At 41.6% G+C, this 18,603-nt stretch overlaps 1 protein-coding gene across 5 annotated transcripts in view; it reads left to right on the top strand.

The window, feature by feature from the left end:
- The window catches only part of LOC133653627 (histone-lysine N-methyltransferase 2D-like), a 53,218-nt gene that overhangs the window by 32,411 nt on the left and 2,204 nt on the right, over positions 1-18,603 (top strand). For 4 of the 5 annotated variants that reach the window (XM_062053121.1, XM_062053122.1, XM_062053119.1 and 1 more), the window contains 16 exons: positions 67-2,919; positions 2,996-3,145; positions 3,280-3,444; positions 3,572-3,719; positions 3,798-3,879; positions 3,957-4,129; positions 4,220-4,344; positions 4,425-4,557; positions 5,936-6,057; positions 6,148-7,504; positions 7,593-7,729; positions 7,834-7,964; positions 10,497-10,782; positions 10,856-10,929; positions 11,174-11,282; positions 18,282-18,603. The exon at positions 18,282-18,603 is cut by the window's right edge and continues 2,204 nt beyond it. In XM_062053121.1, the coding sequence (XP_061909105.1) occupies positions 67-2,919; positions 2,996-3,145; positions 3,280-3,444; positions 3,572-3,719; positions 3,798-3,879; positions 3,957-4,129; positions 4,220-4,344; positions 4,425-4,557; positions 5,936-6,057; positions 6,148-7,504; positions 7,593-7,729; positions 7,834-7,964; positions 10,497-10,782; positions 10,856-10,929; positions 11,174-11,282; positions 18,282-18,374 (6,138 nt within the window). In that variant the 3' untranslated portion in view covers positions 18,375-18,603. The remainder of the gene's footprint in view (positions 1-66; positions 2,920-2,995; positions 3,146-3,279; positions 3,445-3,571; positions 3,720-3,797; positions 3,880-3,956; positions 4,130-4,219; positions 4,345-4,424; positions 4,558-5,935; positions 6,058-6,147; positions 7,505-7,592; positions 7,730-7,833; positions 7,965-10,496; positions 10,783-10,855; positions 10,930-11,173; positions 11,283-18,281) is intronic. The other variant, XM_062053120.1, reaches the window with a different exon arrangement.

The raw sequence follows: 18,603 nt of genomic DNA, 5'->3' as shown, positions 1-18,603 counted from the left end.
TAAATATGTTATGATTATAAAGATTCTGCACTCTTGACACATTTTTAAAAAGTACTTTTGTTCTAGGTACGCAAACAGCAGAAAGAGCACACCAATCTCATTGCTGAGTATAGAAGCAAGCAGCAGCAGCAGCAAGGTTCAGGTCTTGTTGCTCCTGGACATTCTGCGCAGGGGCCCCCACTTCACATGTTTCCCAAGTTACCTGGCCAGATGATGATTGGCCAACAGGGAACGCCAGTAATGGGTCAGCACCCTAGAATGGTTTCCCAAGGTGGAATGCCTGTCAGGATGCCCCAAGGTCAGCCTTTCATTGCAAGAGCCCAACACCAACTTCCAAGGGCCCAATGTCCCCCTGGTACACCAGCAGGATTCTTCCCACAAGGACCACCTGGAATACAGGGTGCTGACCCCAGGCTTCTCCAAGAAAGACAGCTCCAGCATAGGATGCAGATGGCAAAGCTCCAGCAGCAGCAACAACAGCAAGCAATGATGGGCCAGCAACAGCTGCCAATTCAAAATCAACAGTCTGCCTTAATAACTCAGCCACAGTCTGGTGTGATGGGCAACCCACTGATGTCCCAGCAGCAAGCAAATATTAAACAGGGGATATTGGCTAATCAGATTAATCAGCAGAGCATAGCTCAAGGCGCGCAGGTAATGGGTTCAGGTCAGTCTGTAGGTCCACCATCACAGAACTTTATTGCAGGTCAGACCAATAACCAAGCTCAAGTCATAATGGCAGCTCAACCAGTGTTAAGCGGTAATCCGCCTGTTGCACAACCACAACCACAACAACACAGGCCTCAGATAATGCAGCAGGGAATGGTTGGCTCTCCAGCTCATTCTGTCAGGGCTTCCCAGGCCCCGCTGACTCAACAACAACAACAGAACCTTCTTGCCCAACACATTCTTGCTTCTCAGCAGCAGCAGCATAATGTTGCAAATAATTTTCCACAACTTCAGCAGCCAATTGTACAGCAAAGGCAAACAACTCAAGTAATGATTAAATCCAACCAAGAGCAAGAAAGGCTTTCCCAATCTTCTACCCCACAGATGAGTTCATCCCCTTCCACAGGCAGCACCACACCTCAGCCACTGGGAGCTACTGATAGTCAAACTGCAATGACAAAAGAGGGTGACATTCTCAGCCCTGATACCAGAACTACACCACAACACAGTGGGCCCCCAACCCCTAATCATATGCAGCAGGTCACATCTGCAAATGATCAGCAGAATGATATGGTGCGACAGCCACTTCAGAAGCAGCATCAAGACCAGGGTTATATGCTGCAGCAACAACCACCGCTTCCTGAACAACAAACTGGTTTGGTTGGAAACCAACAAAGTGGTGTCATTCAGCAACAACTACCAATTGCTGTACATAGGCAAGATTCAGGTATTACGGTTAAAGAAGAAGGCAAGTCTGTGGATTTCTTGGCACAGCAACAACAGCACCAATCTGTTCCGCATGTCATGCAGCAATCCCAAGACCCCAGCATCCAGCAACAGATGATCATCCAGAACCATTCTGGTCAGCTACAGTCTGTGATTAATCATCCTCAGCAGCAAGCTTTAATTGCGCAGCAGCAAAAACAGCAGGCCATGATGGGAATGATTAGAGCTCAGCAGCAAGGCATGATTGCACAAAGGCCTGGGGTTCCAAATGCACCTATCCGCACCCCTATCAACATCCAGGCTATCATTGCTCAAAATCCACAACTACGCAATCTTCCACCAAATCAGCAGATACAACACATCCAAGCCATGATTGCCCAGAGGCAGCTCCACCAGGGACAAATGCTGCGAATGTCAATGGGTCAGAGTCAGTTAAGGCCTCACATGCTACCAGGACAGGTGCCACAAGCTGGAAAACAAATGCTGAGGATGGAAGTGCAACAGATGCCATATGGACCCATGGTAAAGCCTGGAACTTTGTGCACTCCTCAACAGAGTGTTGCTCCTCAGTTTCAGCAAGGGATGATGGTCACAGGGCAGCAACAGCCACAAACAGGAGAGGCGATGCAAGTTATGAGGGGTCAATTACCAGTGCCACGATCTCCCATGGACCAGAGCCGTTTAATAAGGCCTACATCTCCACGCCAGTCACTATCCACACACCCTGGTGATCTGAGACACCCACTGAACCAAGCAGTAGGAATGCGTCCACCCACTCCTAACCAGCACCAACAACAGGCACTAATGGCAGCTGCAACGGGCCGCATACAGGGATCCCCTTCCATTGCATATTCTCAGAGAGGACCTTTTGGCATCAGCCCCGTCCACCCTGCATCTCCACTCTCATCTCATGTCTCTACGCCTTCTGTAGTTGACAACAGAGCTGGAAAAGGAAGTCCGTACAGTCAAATCAAGGCATCTCCTCTCAGGTCACCAGTCACCAAGACTCCACTTGAATGTCCAGGATTGAAAATAGAATCGCAGACATCGGCTAGTGAAACATCTACTACGACTCTTACTCCAAATGGTCCAAAGACAGGATTGGATATCCGGCAACAGTTACAAGTTGCAGACAGCCGTATTCCTTACACACAGCATGGTTCTACAGAAGCGGGTCTATGCAAGCTGACACTACATAACATTAAACAGGAGCCAAGAGAAGTTCAGTGTGATGATGCAGGAGAAGCACATTCTGGTAGTATAAAGCGAGAAGCAACAGGTGACATGGTTACTTCAGGGAGCAACACTGCATTTATTAATGATGACATTGCCACAGAACCTGAAGTGCAAGGCACTAGATCTGAAACTGGACAGCAATTACTACAGAAACTCTTGAGAACCAAGAACCTTCAGCTTGCAGCCCAGAGGCCATCTGAAGGCATCCACAATGAGATCAATGGCCACATCAACAGCAAACTGGCAATGCTGGAGCAAAAACTTCAAGGGACTCCACGAAATATGGAGGTTGGTTCTATTTTAATAATATTTTGATGTATGTGAGATTTTTGTGGTGAAATATTGTTTTTCATGACTCAATCAGGATTTACAATCTATAAGTAAAAGGGCTCCTGCACAAAAGCCAAAGCGTCCAATTAAAGCACCTGGAGACCGCGGGTTGAATGCCCGGAAGAAGAATAAGAAGGAAGAAGTTGGAAAAAGTGCTGAAGCCTTGATAAAGCAACTTAAACAGGTAAAAAAATGACACATCTATAACTTTCATTTATTCTATCATGTATTCTATCCATCCATCCATTTTCTATTGCTTGTCCCTCTCGGGGTTGTGGGGGGGCTGGAGCCTATCCCTAATTGGCATGTGTCCTCCAGGGTCTGTCGCTGCTGCCCCTCATGGAACCTTCTATCACAGCTAGTCTGGATCTGTTTGCTCCTTTTGGGAGCAGCCCAGCCAATGGAAAAGCTGAGCTCAAAGGATCCTTTGGGAACGCAATTTTGGACAATATTCCAGACTACTATTCTCAGTTGCTCACCAAGGTAAAACTATGCAGTAGTCTGTGCCCTTGGTACTTTGTAAAATGTTTGTGTGTTCGTTAGTGTTTTGTTTTTTTTTGTTTGTTTATTTTAAGCAAAAGTTTTATTGTGGTATTGTCTGTCTTCACAGAGCAACCTCAGCAACCCACCAACACCACCATCTTCCCTTCCGCCAACACCTCCGCCTTCTGTACAGCACAAGCTACTTAATGGAGTGACTTCTGGGGAGGAACTCTCTCAGCGTCAGAAAAATGCAGAGTCGACAAACGAGCCAATGGGTAAAAACGATTCAAATAAGTGTTACTTGTCCATATTGATCTCTTAATCTCCAAATTAACTACAATTGTCCTTTTTAGAAGCGGTTACAGAACAGACAAAAAGTGTAGACATTCTTGCAGCGCTTCCCACTCCGCCACATAACCAGAATGAGGACATCAGGTACAGCAGGGCTTCTTTGACATTGTTACACATTATTTTGCTGTGTAGCTTTAAAAATAGAAATAACATTTTGACAGGATGGAGAGCGATGATGAGGATGCTTCAGAAAGCATCATACCGGCATCATCCCCTGAGAGCAACGTTGGAGAAGAAACACCACGTTTCCCTCAACTGCGAGAGCCAAAGGAAGAAGAGACAGAGAGAGCAATTTCCCCCATCATCCCCCTCATCCCTCGCACTGCTATTCCGGGTAAAAACTGGCAATATTCTCAATGTGTCAAACATATGAGCATGTTTTGGAGCCGCAGTAAAACATCTTTCATATGTACCTTCCTGGTAGCTTTCTCTGAGAACAAACCATTCGAAGCAACTGATAGTAGAGTGGTGTCCATATCCAATCACTGGGATAAGGCCAAGAATAATGAGGTGGCTGTCACCTTCACATTGTCTTCCATGGCAGCAAAGGTATCAAAGTATCAGCTTATTGCATCTTTTTAAAACATTATTGTTTCTACATGCGTAGTTGACTAAAAACATTTTCCCAGAAACTTAACCATGTGATGATGGCAATGGCACAGCTGCTCAAGATAAGGATGCCAGGTTCATATGACGTGACCTTCCCCTCCCAAAACCCTGACATGCCGGGAGTGGATCCTGGGAAAGAGCCTATACAGCCTGGTATGTGCTGAGATAGATTTACAATTGATATTTTGCCCCCATTAGTTATTATAAAGGGGACATATGATGATTTTGGGACGGTGTGGCTCAGATAGTAGAGTGGCTGTGCCAGCAACTTGAGGGTTCCATGTTCTTCTCCAGCTTCCGTGATCCTAGTCACGGCCATTGTGTCCTTGGGCAAAACACTTCACCCACATTGCTCCTAGTGCCGCTCACACTGGTTTATGAATATGAATGAATGTTTGGTGATGGTCGGAGGGTCTACAAATGTAGCTTACCACCATCAAAGTGTGAATTTGGAATTAATAAAAACTAATGGGTTCTCTGTGAAGCACAGGGTCTAGAAAAGACACTATATACATTTGATCCATTATTATTTTAATCTACATTTAAACTACTTTATTGTGGCCTAGATAAGGATTCTAGGAACTTTATTGTCATACCAGCACACATGACACACATGAGATGGCATGAAATTTAGTACCCAAGGTCCCACATTCAGCCCACTGATTGCCACAAGAATAAGAGTATGTAAATTGTAATTTAAACATAATACGATATAAATAGAGTAGGTTGTGAATAGCATGAGTTAATAGGACTACATTATAAATAAAATATAAAATAGAATAAATTGTGATCCTCTAGTGCAAATACAATGACTGCACACCAAACCAAATAAAGCTAGTTCAGCACAGTCGATAAACGTGCAATGTGTGTGCTCCTTGTGTGGGGATGGGAGGAGGTGATGCTTTAGAGTGCCATCGGAGTTCATCAGTCTAACAGCTTCCGCAAAATGGCTGTTCCTCAGTTTGGTGGTCCTACTTCGGATGCTCTGCAGCCTTCTACCTGAGGGTGGGGGGTCAAAGGGAGGGTGGAATCATTGGTGATACAGAGCTTCCTCTTTTTGCATCTGCTGATGAAGATGGTAGCGAGGCTGTACCCTACAGGCTTCTGAGCAGCTTTCTGTAGTGCCTTTCTCTTTTCAGCCGTGCAGTTGCTATGCCACACAGTTATGCTGGTCTTCCAGTGGCAGCAGTCTGCAACTGTGTGGGCTCAGCAGAGGTGGGGGAGACTTTCCGACACAATATGTCCAAGGATGACCACATCTATGCATCCACCTCACTGTTAAGTCACAACAAAGCCAATCATAAAAAAATACTTTAAAACCTCATGGGCAGATGCATCCAAAGCTGTGCGCAAGGCAAGCTCATTCAAATACATGAACCTTATGATTTTACGCTTTGAAATTAACACGAGTATCCAACATTGTAACATTTATACGTCAGAATAGGTCCCTATTTAAGGTTATAATATACCGTTGTAATGAAGTGAAAAACATTAATGTACTTATAAAATAGTTTGACAAATTATTTTGCAGGTGCACTTTGTCTAAAGGACAATGCGTCATCTACTGAGGTTGAGTGGTTAAGGCAATTTGATGTGTCTCTGCCAGGCTGTACATTAAAGAAACAAGTGGACATTCTGGCCCTAATCAAACAGGTCAGTTAAATATTTCTTCAGCCAGGACAACTGTACTTTTACAATTCATGTTTTTTTAATCGTTAATCTCATATGCGCATCCTTTTTCAGGAGTTTGCGGATAATGAAGACAAACCAACCCAGCACTGTTACACAACTAATGTGAATGACTTGGATGTGCGCCACCTTCCTGTTGTAGCAGTGGAGGAATCACCACCTCATTCTCCATCCCCTCCACTTCCTTGCTTTCCAGCTCCAGTTCCAACTAATGAAGCCAAAGCTCCCAAAAAGTCTGTTCCACCATCCTACTCACCTGTCACTCTTGCCACTGTCCAGATTAAAATGGAGCCTGAGCCGAAGGATGGTCCTCCTGAAGAAGGGGCTCAATCAACTGAGTCAGCAGTTGCTGCTCCAGAGATGACCTCTGACCCATTGTTTGACCCAGTAGGTTCTGATCCCGCTGTTCTGTCAGAAGATGGCCTAAATCCAGCTTCCAAGAAGGAAGAATCAGTCAGTGATCCTGTCATCAAAGATTCTCCTAGCCCACTGGAATCCTCCCCTAAGGCCATGAAGCAGCGCAGGCCTCTCACGCCTGATGAGGAGATCTTACTGCCTAAAGTGAAAAAATGGAAGGGGATTCGCTGGAAGCGTCTGCAGATTGTCATCTCGATACGTAAAGGTGGCTCTAAAAAGGAGAGCAGTCGTGAGGTGTCTGAGCTGATGGAGCGCCTTCGCATTACACTGCGTCCAGACAAGTTGCCACGTGATAAACGTAAATGCTGCTTCTGCCATGAGGAGGGCGATGGCGCCACAGACGGGCCTGGACGCTTGCTTAACATTGACGTTGACCTGTGGGTGCACCTCAACTGTGCCTTGTGGTCCACAGAGGTGTATGAGACGCAAGGAGGTGCGCTTATGAACGTAGAGGTGGCCCTGCGGCGCGGATTGCGGACTCTGTGTGCATTTTGCCAAAAAACGGGTGCCACCAGCAGCTGCAACAGACTGCGCTGCCCAAATGTCTACCACTTTGCCTGTGCAATCCGCGCCCGCTGCATGTTTTTCAAGGACAAAACCATGTTGTGCACCCAGCACAAGCTAAAGGGCCCCAGCGAAGATGAACTCATCTCTTTTGCCGTTCTGAGGCGTGTCTACATTGAGCGCGATGAAGTCAAGCAAATAGCAAGCATCTTGCAGCGAGGTGACCGAATCCACCTTTTCCGCGTTGGTGGTCTCATCTTTCACGCAGTCGGGCAATTGTTACCTTCTCAAATGACCAACTTCCACTCACCTACGGCCATCTTCCCTGTCGGCTACGAGGCCACACGCATCTACTGGAGCACACGTGTTCCCAACAAGCGCTGTCGCTACCGTTGCCGCATCAGCGAGAATGACTGTCATCCCTTATTTGAGGTGCGTGTTCTTGAACATGGCATGGAGGATTTGCACATTAATGACACGACTCCTCAAGGTAAGATCTTTATTTGCCTCACTTCACGTGTTCATTTTGTGTCTGCCTTTTCTTACATTGTGAGAATGGAATCTGATTGGTTTGGTAGGAATCTGGGAGCAGGTGGTTCAAAGTGTGGCCAAACTCCGGGATGATTCGTCCATGTTGAAACTGTTTACTGAACATGTCAGAGGAGAGGAGATGTATGGTCTCACAGTTCATGCTGTCATGCGCATCACTGAATCCGTAAGAAATAGCTTCAGTTTTCTAAGAGCTTTATATTTGGGTTTTCTTTATTTTGTCAGCACATACTTCCTGTACTGGCTATAATGATTTTTTTTGTATTTCAGCTACCAGGAGTGGAAAACTGCCAACACTACCAATTCCGGTATGGCCGTCACCCACTGATGGAGCTTCCTCTCATGATCAATCCCACTGGCAGTGCTCGCTCAGAGCCCAAAGTCCCAACACAATGCAAGAGGTAAGGCACAGTCCATTATAATAGACATCTTCGGAACAGATATTTTAAAAATATACAATTGATTAGGAAATACATTCTATCTTTGTAATGATTAGGCCTCGTCGGTAGTTAATCAATTAATCGAACAATAAATAAAAATGAACTCTGTATCTTTTTGGCATCGATAAATGTGTTTTCTTAATCTGTTGCTTTCAATTAACGTGCAATAGAGTTCACTCTGTGCATTGCTCTTAGCACCTAAGTTTAAGTTAAAAGTTAGTGATTGTCACACACACACTAGGTGTGGTGACATTTGTCCTCTGCATTTGACCCATCCCTTTGTTCACCCCCTGGGAGGTGAGGGGAGCAGTAGGCAGCAGCAGTGGCCACGACCGGGAATCATTTTTGTTGATTTAACCCCCAATTCCAACCCTTGATGCTGAGTGCCAAGCAGGGAGGTAATGGGTCCCATTTTTATAGTCTTTGGTATGACTCGGCCGGGGTTTGAACTCACAACCTACTGATCTCAGGGCGGACCCTCTAACCCAGTGGTTCTTGGGTTCGATCGAACCCTAGGGGTTCGGTGAGTCAGCCTCAGGGGTTCGACGGAGCCTCGGCTTTATGGATACAGCAACAGCAGAAGTCAGACTGATTTGCATGTGTGTAATTTGTTGTGAGTTCATGCACTGTGTTGGTTTTGTTCTTTGAACAAGGTGATGTTGATGCACGGTTCATTTTGTGCACCAGTAAAAAAAAAAAACTTTGTCTTGAATTTGAAAAAAAAAACATTTTATTTTTCACTAAAGAAGGGTTCGGTGAATGCGCATATGAACCTGGTGGGGTTCGGTATCTCAAACAAGGTTAAGAACCACTGCTCTAACCACTAGGCCACTGAGTAGGCTGAGCTTGTTTATTCAATAGCAAATACAGATATTTTTTAATTGTATTATTTTCCTAATTGGAAAAAAAAAAAATACAAATAAATAAAATATATATACCGTGTATATATTTTGAAATGGCAGAAATGGGAAAAAAATGTACGCAGTACACCCTCTTGTCAGTCATCTGTAATCTTTTGTCTTAGTGGTCAGAGGCAGGACTGCTAGCTCACTTACACACACACACACAGGATGCACTGAGAGAGCCTCACAAGACGTAACGCAAAGTAACAAAAGTTTGGAGGAAAAATAGACGATTACAGAGCCTAATTTGTGGGAAAATACAGCTTCAACAGGGTATCCGCGGGGTCTTAAAGTCCTAAATCCAATCATTTGAATTCAAGGCCTTAAAATGTGTAATATTCTCCTAAAATCTCATAAAAGGTCTTAAATGCGTTTTTGAAAGGTCTTAAAAATATATTGACGTTACTTTTTTTTTAAACATGCATAAACTTCAGTCTCGCTTTGAAGTGTTTCGATTTTTGAGGACGCTGTAACTACACAGCGGAACTAACTGTGCTGCCCGGTCAGAATTTATCGAACACGACCTGCCATACTTGCCAACCTTGAGACCTCCGATTTCAGTGATACGCCTCCTCTGCAAGTAGCTAGCTAGACACTCTTTCATATTTGAATAATTTATTTATTTAATTCAATGAAAATCATCTGCTGCTTCTTCTCAGCACTGTCCTCACACTCACTTTTTTTCCTTCCGTGGTTGAAACACAAAGTTATCTTTAGCTACTGTATTTTTCGGACTATAAGTCTTCCGGATAAGTCGCACCGGCCGAAAATGCATAATAAAGAAGGAAAAAAACATATAAGTCGCACTGGAGTATAAGTCGCATTTTTTGGGGAAATTTATTTGATAAAACCCAACACCAAGAATAGACATTTGAAAGGCAATTTAAAATAAATAAAGAATAGTGAACAACAGGCTGAATAAGTGTACGTTATGTGACGCATAGATAACCAACTGAGAACGTGCCTGGTATGTTAACGTAACATATTATGGTAAGAGTCATTCAAATAACTATAACATATAGAACATGCTATACGTTTACCAAACAATCTGTCACTCCTAATCGCTAAATCCGATGAAATCTTATACGTCTCGTCTCTTACGTGAATGAGCTAAATAATATTATTTGATATTTTACGGTAATGTGTTAATATTTTCACACATAAGTCGCTCCTGAGTATAAGTCGCACCCCCGGCCAAACTATGAAAAAAAACTGCGACTTATAGTCCGAAAAATACGGTATATGTTACTGTTAGCGAGACTATAGCATTTGCTACACCAACTGATGGCAGGGATGCTTGTAACTAAAATGTTTGCTTGCAAGTTAAAAGCATAACAATTAGTCAAGAAACCACTTTTATCTCAAAACACTTGAGTCCACAGATGGTGGACTCTTAAGTTGAGGTTCTACTGTATTATGGTTACATTACTTTATATTATTGTTTGCCAAAATAATGCCTACAATATAATTTATCTGCAATAATTTATGGGACAATATATCATCCAGCAAAATGTGTTTTGGGCCCAGGCCTGCTAAAGATTAAGTTTAGGATTTAGTGTCACCGTTAACCATCTGGCTCATCCATCCACAGGCCTCACACCTTGAACAGTACCAGCGTGTCCAAGGCGTACCAGAGCACCTTCACAGGCGAGATGAACACACCGTACAGCAAGCAGTTCGTCCACTCTAAGTCGTCTCAATATCGGCGCCTGAAGACCGAGTGGAAGAACAACGTGTACTTGGCTCGTTCTCGCATTCAGGGCTTAGGTCTGTACGCCGCTAAAGATCTGGAGAAGCACACCATGGTCATTGAGTACATCGGCACTGTCATTCGCAATGAGGTGGCAAACCGGCGTGAAAAGATCTATGAATTGCAGGTAAGATGACCAATCGTTGTTACTTTGCAGTAGTACTTGAAGTGTTTTTATTTATTCTGTTATTTTCTGCTAGAACCGTGGCATCTACATGTTCCGCATCAACAATGAGCAGGTGATTGACGCCACTCTGACTGGTGGTCCAGCTCGGTAAGTCATCCTTAAGTACTGATTTTGTATATAAAAGCTTGTTTTATTGTTCTTGCCTTGTTTCCTTCGTGTGTATATTTATCTGACTTCCTGTTGGCCAAATGTCCCTATCTTTCTCTGCTGTGTTGCTTTGCAACTACTTCGTTTGTGACGCTTTATAATAAAATGCCTAAACTTGCTGTCAGTTGTACAGTTAAGCCCATTGTAGGACAAATAGGAATGTACATCTCTTCTGCTTTACCAGCTACGTGAACCACTCCTGTGCCCCCAACTGTGTTGCGGAGGTTGTCACGTTTGACAAAGAGGACAAGATCATTATCATCTCCAGTCGCAGGATACCCAAAGGAGAGGAGGTGAGCTACAGTACATGTGCCTTAACGCCACCATGTCCGGTAGGGCTAGGCGATTATAAGATTGTGATCAATGATAGTGATTAATTTGATTTCGATCACAATAAACAGTTGTTAGCATGTATTACCTGATCAAACATGGCGGAAATGTCTGTTAAAAGTTACAGCAGTAGTAAACTGTAGGGAAGCAACGATGCTCTGTATCAGGCTTGTCATGATGTAATTAAAGTCCAATCAGTGTTGTGCATCGTTCTCCTAATACATCTGGAAGTGCAGCCAAGAAGAATAAAATAAGGAAATATGGCCAACTGTAGCATAGAAGTTGAAACACAACATTGAGATGAAGCAAAGACTTACTGACAGACTTTAGTTTCACTGACTGCTGCAGCTCACCAGTAATCCTGCCCTCAATGCAGACTTGCAGGCAGGTACAGAATGTTTTTGTGACTGAACTTTACTGTTATGTTCCTGACTTAATGAACACACCTACTAATTTAATCAGAAAAAATATATATATTTATATCTAAATATTTTTTAATCCAACTTTTTCTTTGTGTTTGTTCCTATTCAACTCCTCAGATATAACATGTATTAAAAAACTCTGCAGACATTTTTTGTTCAAATAATTTTTGAGTCTGTGGATAAAAAACATTTTGTTTCTGAAATAATCATTGAACTCGTTTTATGTGTTAGTACACATTAAAGTGCAGTTTTAATTTGAGGTACCGTACAATAATGTACTTTCAATAAATATAAGCTACAGTATTTTGGTTAAAAAAACACTCCACACTCTGGGTCACCGGTTGCGGTTTGCCAAATTTGAAATAAAGGTCTTCTAGTAATTAGTACTTCACTGATACTTTGTTTACTGCAGAATGAAGTTTGTGATGACAAGCAAAAAGAAATAAAAATTTTAAGAGGAAAATAAGTTGTTCTTTTTATTCCCACAAAAAATACAGAAAAAGAAGCAAAACTGTGGCCCTAAAACAGGATATCCGGGGGGCCTAAAAAAGTCTTAAATCCTACAATTTAAATTTAAGACTTTAAAATGTCCAAAATTATCTGAAAGTCTCATTAAACGTCTTAAAATCTTTTAACGTTTATTTTATTTAAAACCTGCATAAACTTCAGTCTTGCTTTTAAATTTTTCAGGACGCTATAACGTAACTACAAAACGGAACTAAAGTACCGTATTTTTCGGACTATAAGTTGCTCCGGAGTATAAATCGCACCGGCTGAAAATGCATAATAAAGAAGGAAAAAAACACATATAAGTTGCACTGGAGTATAAGTCGCATTTTTTGGGGAAATTTATTTGATAAAACCCAACACCAAGAATAGACATTTGAAAGGCAATTTAAAATAAATAAAGAATAGTGAACCAAAGGCTGAATAAGTGTACGCTATATGTAGGGATGATGTTTGATAAGGAATTATCGAGTTCGAGCCTCTTATCGAACCGATTCCTTATCGAGTCCAGATAGGTTGTTGTATATGGAAAAAAACACACAATATTTGGTTTAACAAAAGCTCACTTTTATTATATAATAAAATAATAAAATCTAATAAATAAATAAATATTGACTGTTACCCACCTAAAAAAATAAAATAAAATAAATAAATATTGACTGTTGTTACCCAAAGTATATTAAGTGGGATTTTTCAGAGAAACAAATATATACAGTAACACAAAAACAACCTGTCTCTGTGATCACTATAGGTGTATAAATAATAATATAGTGTTAAATAAAATCAGTCCCTTGGGCACAAAACTGAAAATAATACAGCTCTCCAAAAAGTGCACTTCTGCTGCTATTTGACATAACTGTTTGTTATGATGCTTTGACATTTTTGCACTTTATTTATTTATTGAAAGAACATTCTATGAAGAGAAAAGTTCTTTGCAAATGTGGTTACAATGCTAATAAATGAAAAGTTAAAGCTAAAAAAAGAAATACACTTTATTGAGTTAACATTATTTCTTTATGGGGGAAAAATGTTACGAGCTAGAGAATATAACAACTACACTACCCAGCATGCAACGGGAGTGACGAGCATGCGCGGTAGCCCCGAAAAGTGTTGCATGTTGCCACGCTGTGAAAGTAAACGTCAAGAACTCAGCCAACACGCCTCGTCTGCATTATTTATAATTAGACAGACAACACATCTACAGTGTGATTTTGTTTTGTTTACAAGGAAAGAAAAACAAAAGTTAAAAAAGGGAGATATGTTGTATATATATGTATGTGCTGCAGTTGTTTTAAGAACGTTGCGACAGCTGCCGTAAAGGAGGTGCGTTGCTATGTTTCCGGTTGGTCGTAAAAGTGTTCGTCATGTGTTTTACCCTGCTAAAATCTCTCAGTAAAGTTATTCGATGGATTATAGTTTTTGTTTTTAACTTTATTACACCTTGGAGCGCTTTTTCCCGTCCATTGTTTTCCTGCTTTCGCTATCTGCGCCTAATGACTGAGCTACGTGACGTCATTTCTTGTGATGTCCCACGGAGCATTTCTGGTCGGGACGGGATTCGAATAAAGAATCAACTCTTTTCCTTTACTATAGTGGTCTCGATAACGGGTACCGGTTCTCAAAAAGGGATTCGAGTCCGAGGACTCGGTTCTTTTCTTATCAAACAACCGGGAAAACCGGTTTCGAGTATCAAAAATAACCAACTGAGAAAGTGCCTGGTATGTTAACGTAACATATTATGGTAAGAGTCATTCAAATAACTATAACATATACAGTCAAGAAAATAAGTATTTGAACACCCTGCTATTTTGCAAGTTCTCCCACTTAAAAATCATGGAGGGGTCTGAAATTTTCACGGTAGGTGCATGTGCACTGTATGAGAGATAACCTAAAAAAAAAAATCCAAAAATCACAATCTATGATTTTTTAACAATTTATTCGTGTGATACAGCTGAAAATAAGTATTTGAACACCTGTCTTATCAGCTAGAATTCTGACCCTCAAATACCTGTTAGTCCTCCTCCACTCCACTGTATTATCTGTGTGAGGTCGTTAGCTGCATAAAGACACCTGTCCACGCCATACAATCAGTAAGACCCAAACATTCAGCATGGCTAAGAGCAAAGAGCTGTCCAAAGACAACAGAGACAAAATTGTACAACTCCACAAGGATGGAAAGGGCTACGGAGAAATTGCCATGCAGCTTGGTGAAAAAAGGTCCACTGTTGGAGCAGTCATTGGAAAATGGAAGAAGCTAAACATGACGGTCAATCTCAATCGGAGTGGAGCCCCATGCAAGATATCACCTCGTGGGGTCTCAATGATGCTAAGAAAGGTGAGGAATCAGCCCATGACTACACGGCAGAACTTGGTCAATGACCTGAAAAGAGCTGGGACCACTGTTTCCATGGTCACTGTTGGTAATACACTAAGACGTCATGGTTTGAAATCATGCATGGCACGGAAGTTTCCCCTGCTTAAACCAGCACATGTTAAGGCCCGTCTTAAGTTTGCCAATGACCATTTGGATGATCCAGAGGAGTCATGGGAGAAAGTTTTGTGGACAGATGAGACCAAAATTTACCTTTTTGGTCATAATTCCACTATGCGTGTTTGGAGGAAGAAGAATGATTCGTACCATCCCAAGAACACCATCCCTACTGTGAAGCATGGGGGTGGTAGCATCATGCTTTGGGGCTGTTTTTCTGCTCATGGGACAGGACGACTGTACTGTATTAAGGAGAGGATGACTGCAGCCATGTATTGTGAGATTTTGGCCAAAAACCTCCTTCCCTCAGTCAGATCATTGAAGATGAGTCGTGGCTGGATCTTCCAACATGACAATGACCCAAAGCACACAGCCAGGAAAACCAAGAAGTGGCTTCGTAAGAACCATATCAAGGTTCTGGAGTGGCCTAGCCAGTCTCCAGACCTAAATCCAATTGAAAATCTTTGGAGGGAGCTGAAAGTCTGTGTTACTCAGCGACAGCCCAGAAACCTGACTGATCTAGAGGAGATCTGTGTGGAGGAGTGGGCGAAAATCCCTCCTGCAGTCTGTGCAAACCTGGTGAAGAACTACAGGAAACGTTTGACCTCTGTAATTGCAAACAAAGGTTACTCTACCAAATATTAATATTGGTGTTCAAATACTTATTTTCAGCTTTATCACACAAATTGTTAAAAAATCATAGATTGTGATTTCTGGATTTTTCTTTTTAGGTTATCTCTCATACAATGGACATGCACCTACCATGACAATTTCAGACCCCTCCATGATTTCTAAGTGGGAGAACTTGCAAAATAGCAGGGTGTTCAAATACTTATTTTCTTGACTGTAGAACATGCTATACGTTTACCAAACAATCTGTCACTCCTAATCGCTAAATCCCATGAAATCTTATACATCTAGTCTCTTACGTGAATAAGCTAAATAATAATATTTGATATTTTACGGTAATGTGTTAATATTTTCACACATAAGTCGCTCCTGAGTATAAGTCGCACCCCGGCCAAACTATTAAAAAAAAACTGCGACTTATAGTCCGAAAAATACTGCGACTTATAGTCCGAAAAATACTTTTCGGACTATAGGTCACAGTTTTTTCCATAGTTTGGCCGGGAGTGCGACTTATACTCAGGAGCGACTTACGTGTGAAATTATTAACACATTACCGTAAATGATCAAATAATAATATTTAGCTCATTCACGTAAGAGACTAGACGTATAAGATTTCATCGGGTTTAGCGATTAGGAGTGACAGATTCTTTGGTAAATGTAAAGCATGTTATAGTTTTTTTGTAGTTTCCTCTATCATTGCTGACGTTCTGGTTGTTGTTACATGAAAACACTTGACATGAACTGCACCTTTTGCAAGAAAACACTTCTTTGGAAAATCTGGAAAAATGGCTATTATAATGTTTGCTAGTATTGTTTTCAATTAGTTTAAAATTAAGAGGCTTCTGGAGTATTTTAGTTTAACCATTTTGTTTTCCACTGTGAAAGAGCAGTGAATGAATTCATATACTTACAATTCATTCTGGCCTTCTGATTTTACTTTGTCCTTGTACTTTTGTGTCCGTACGGATGTAAAATACCGGTAGTCTTAATTTATATTCATCATGGTCTTAAACAATGTTCCCTCTAATTTTTCATGTGTGTGAGCAAACCCACAAACTCCCTGAGCATTCAGTGGAGCACATGTGAGCAACATCAGACGTGCACACTGTGGCCACACCAGCGTCACACCCAAACCTGCCATCATAACAATTTAAATGTTTTATTAAAATTATTTTCTTATATAAGTGATTTTGCCCCCTTACAATGACAATAACAAAAAAACATGTTTTTCATGACCTATGTGCTAGTATTGTATGTCTGGCTGCGGGTCCTGCCTTTAAAAGAAATGTTACCCCTTTCAGAGATTACATTTAGTTCCTGTAACTTTCTGTCTGTAAAATACATCTTTTTATCAGCATTTTTGAAATCTAGTGACAACATTTCATGAATAATATCCTTAGATTAACAGTAAAATAAGCACACATCTGATTGAGGAGTCAGAGTGTTACAACCTGGCATTTACACAATGTGTGGCGGTGGGGTTGTCCGACTTTTTGTGTGGCCATAAACGCAGCACTGGCTAAGTGCCATGAGTGCGTGTGTTGGTGCGGGTGAGACAGAGCAAGCAGCTTCTGTTGATATGACGGATGACAAAGTTGGTTTAAGCCTGGTTTGTATGGCAGAAAATGACCAGTTTTTCTAGATAAAAGTTTTTTTACTCATGTTTTTGGTGTGGTTTTTGCTCAATAAAGTGATTGATGGAATTCCTGTCCGTAAAGTGTCTCGACAGACGATAATTGGACTGTGTTGACAAAGATTGTTTTATTCATTGGGGCCACTCTTGTTGTCACCTGTCACTCACAGTTGCATTGCAAAATCATACAGAATAAATTGTAATGTGTTTATTTCGTTTAGAGTTCAGATGGGATTTTTGATGTTCTGCGCGGCATTAATTTGCTGTGCGCAGAGGACACGTGAGCAGTGCGCAATTGCGCAGGCGCGCACCTTAGAGGGAACATTGGTCTTTAATTTGAATTGTTGAAACCTGCAGAGTAGGGACTGTAGCATGAGTTACCTGTACCCTTTGCAGCTCTAGTAATCATAGATATGAACAAAATGAAAGTTGTCAGCTGTTAGCATAATTACCTCCATCGAACTTGGCAAAAATGTCTGTTACAAGATACCGCAGTAGGGATACAACGATACACGGTATAATTCTGATCGGGACATTTTGTCTTTTAATATAAATTTACAAATCTTGATATTAATCGAGATTGGATGATATGAAAAAATGAATCGTAGTAAAACAAAATTGCCATATTGCCAAGCCCTATTATCAGGTTATGGAAACACAAACATGTCTGTTTTTTATAAACAAACATTTATCTACATTAGTGTGGACCTGTTACTAAAGATGAGAATTGATAAGATTTTTAAAATTCTGCTTAATGATTTGGTTCTTTATCAATTCTTACTTTGAAAAAGGATAACAAACGAATTGTTTATTTTAGAAAAAAACATCCATCCATCCATCCATCCATTTTCTACCGCTTATTCCCTTTTGGGGTCGCGGGGGGCGCTGGAGCCTATCTCAGCTACAATCGGGCGGAAGGCGGGGTACACCCTGGACAAGTCGCTATAATACAATACAGGCATGTACAAAAAAACACGTTTTTAAACATTTATTTTCGCGTCAAAACACCTTTTCCGCATTTTTTAAACTATGAATTAAACAAAATGTGTTGAACGCTCGCCTCAGCTACTGTATGTAATGATGTAGTTGTAAAAACAAGACCGATACCAATAAAAAAAGGTTGATTAAGATATACGTCAAAATGCCAAATATCGGCAGCGATAATCTGTGGATCTGTACTCTAGACAAGCGCCGCTCCACGCTCCCATCAAGACAAGATGACTAACAACTGTAACATATTGTATTATTGTGACGTAGCTTTTAAACTGCCTGTGCTCTCCAGCTGACGTACGACTACCAGTTTGACTTTGAGGACGACCAACACAAGATCCCCTGCCACTGCGGAGCGTGGAATTGCCGAAAGTGGATGAACTAGCAAGACTGAGGAAGGAAAAAGCGTTTTTTGTTTTTTCTTGTCTTCTTCGCCAGTGAATAAGCTGCTCTCACACACGCGGAGGAAGGCTGGCTCCATAGTTTGATGACTCCAAGCGACAGTCCACACGTGTAGCCAAAGTTTGACACCACGACGACAGGCGCCACCTCCAGCTGTGGAACACCTCCTTCTAATTAATCTTCTCCACAATGACTCTGAGCTGCAACAAGAA

This window comes from Entelurus aequoreus, linkage group LG07 (assembly GCF_033978785.1).
Source record: "Entelurus aequoreus isolate RoL-2023_Sb linkage group LG07, RoL_Eaeq_v1.1, whole genome shotgun sequence".
NCBI classification, from domain to species: domain Eukaryota; kingdom Metazoa; phylum Chordata; class Actinopteri; order Syngnathiformes; family Syngnathidae; genus Entelurus; species Entelurus aequoreus.
Note: the sequence above shows the minus strand (reverse complement) of the source record. Positions and strands in the feature narration are given on the sequence as shown.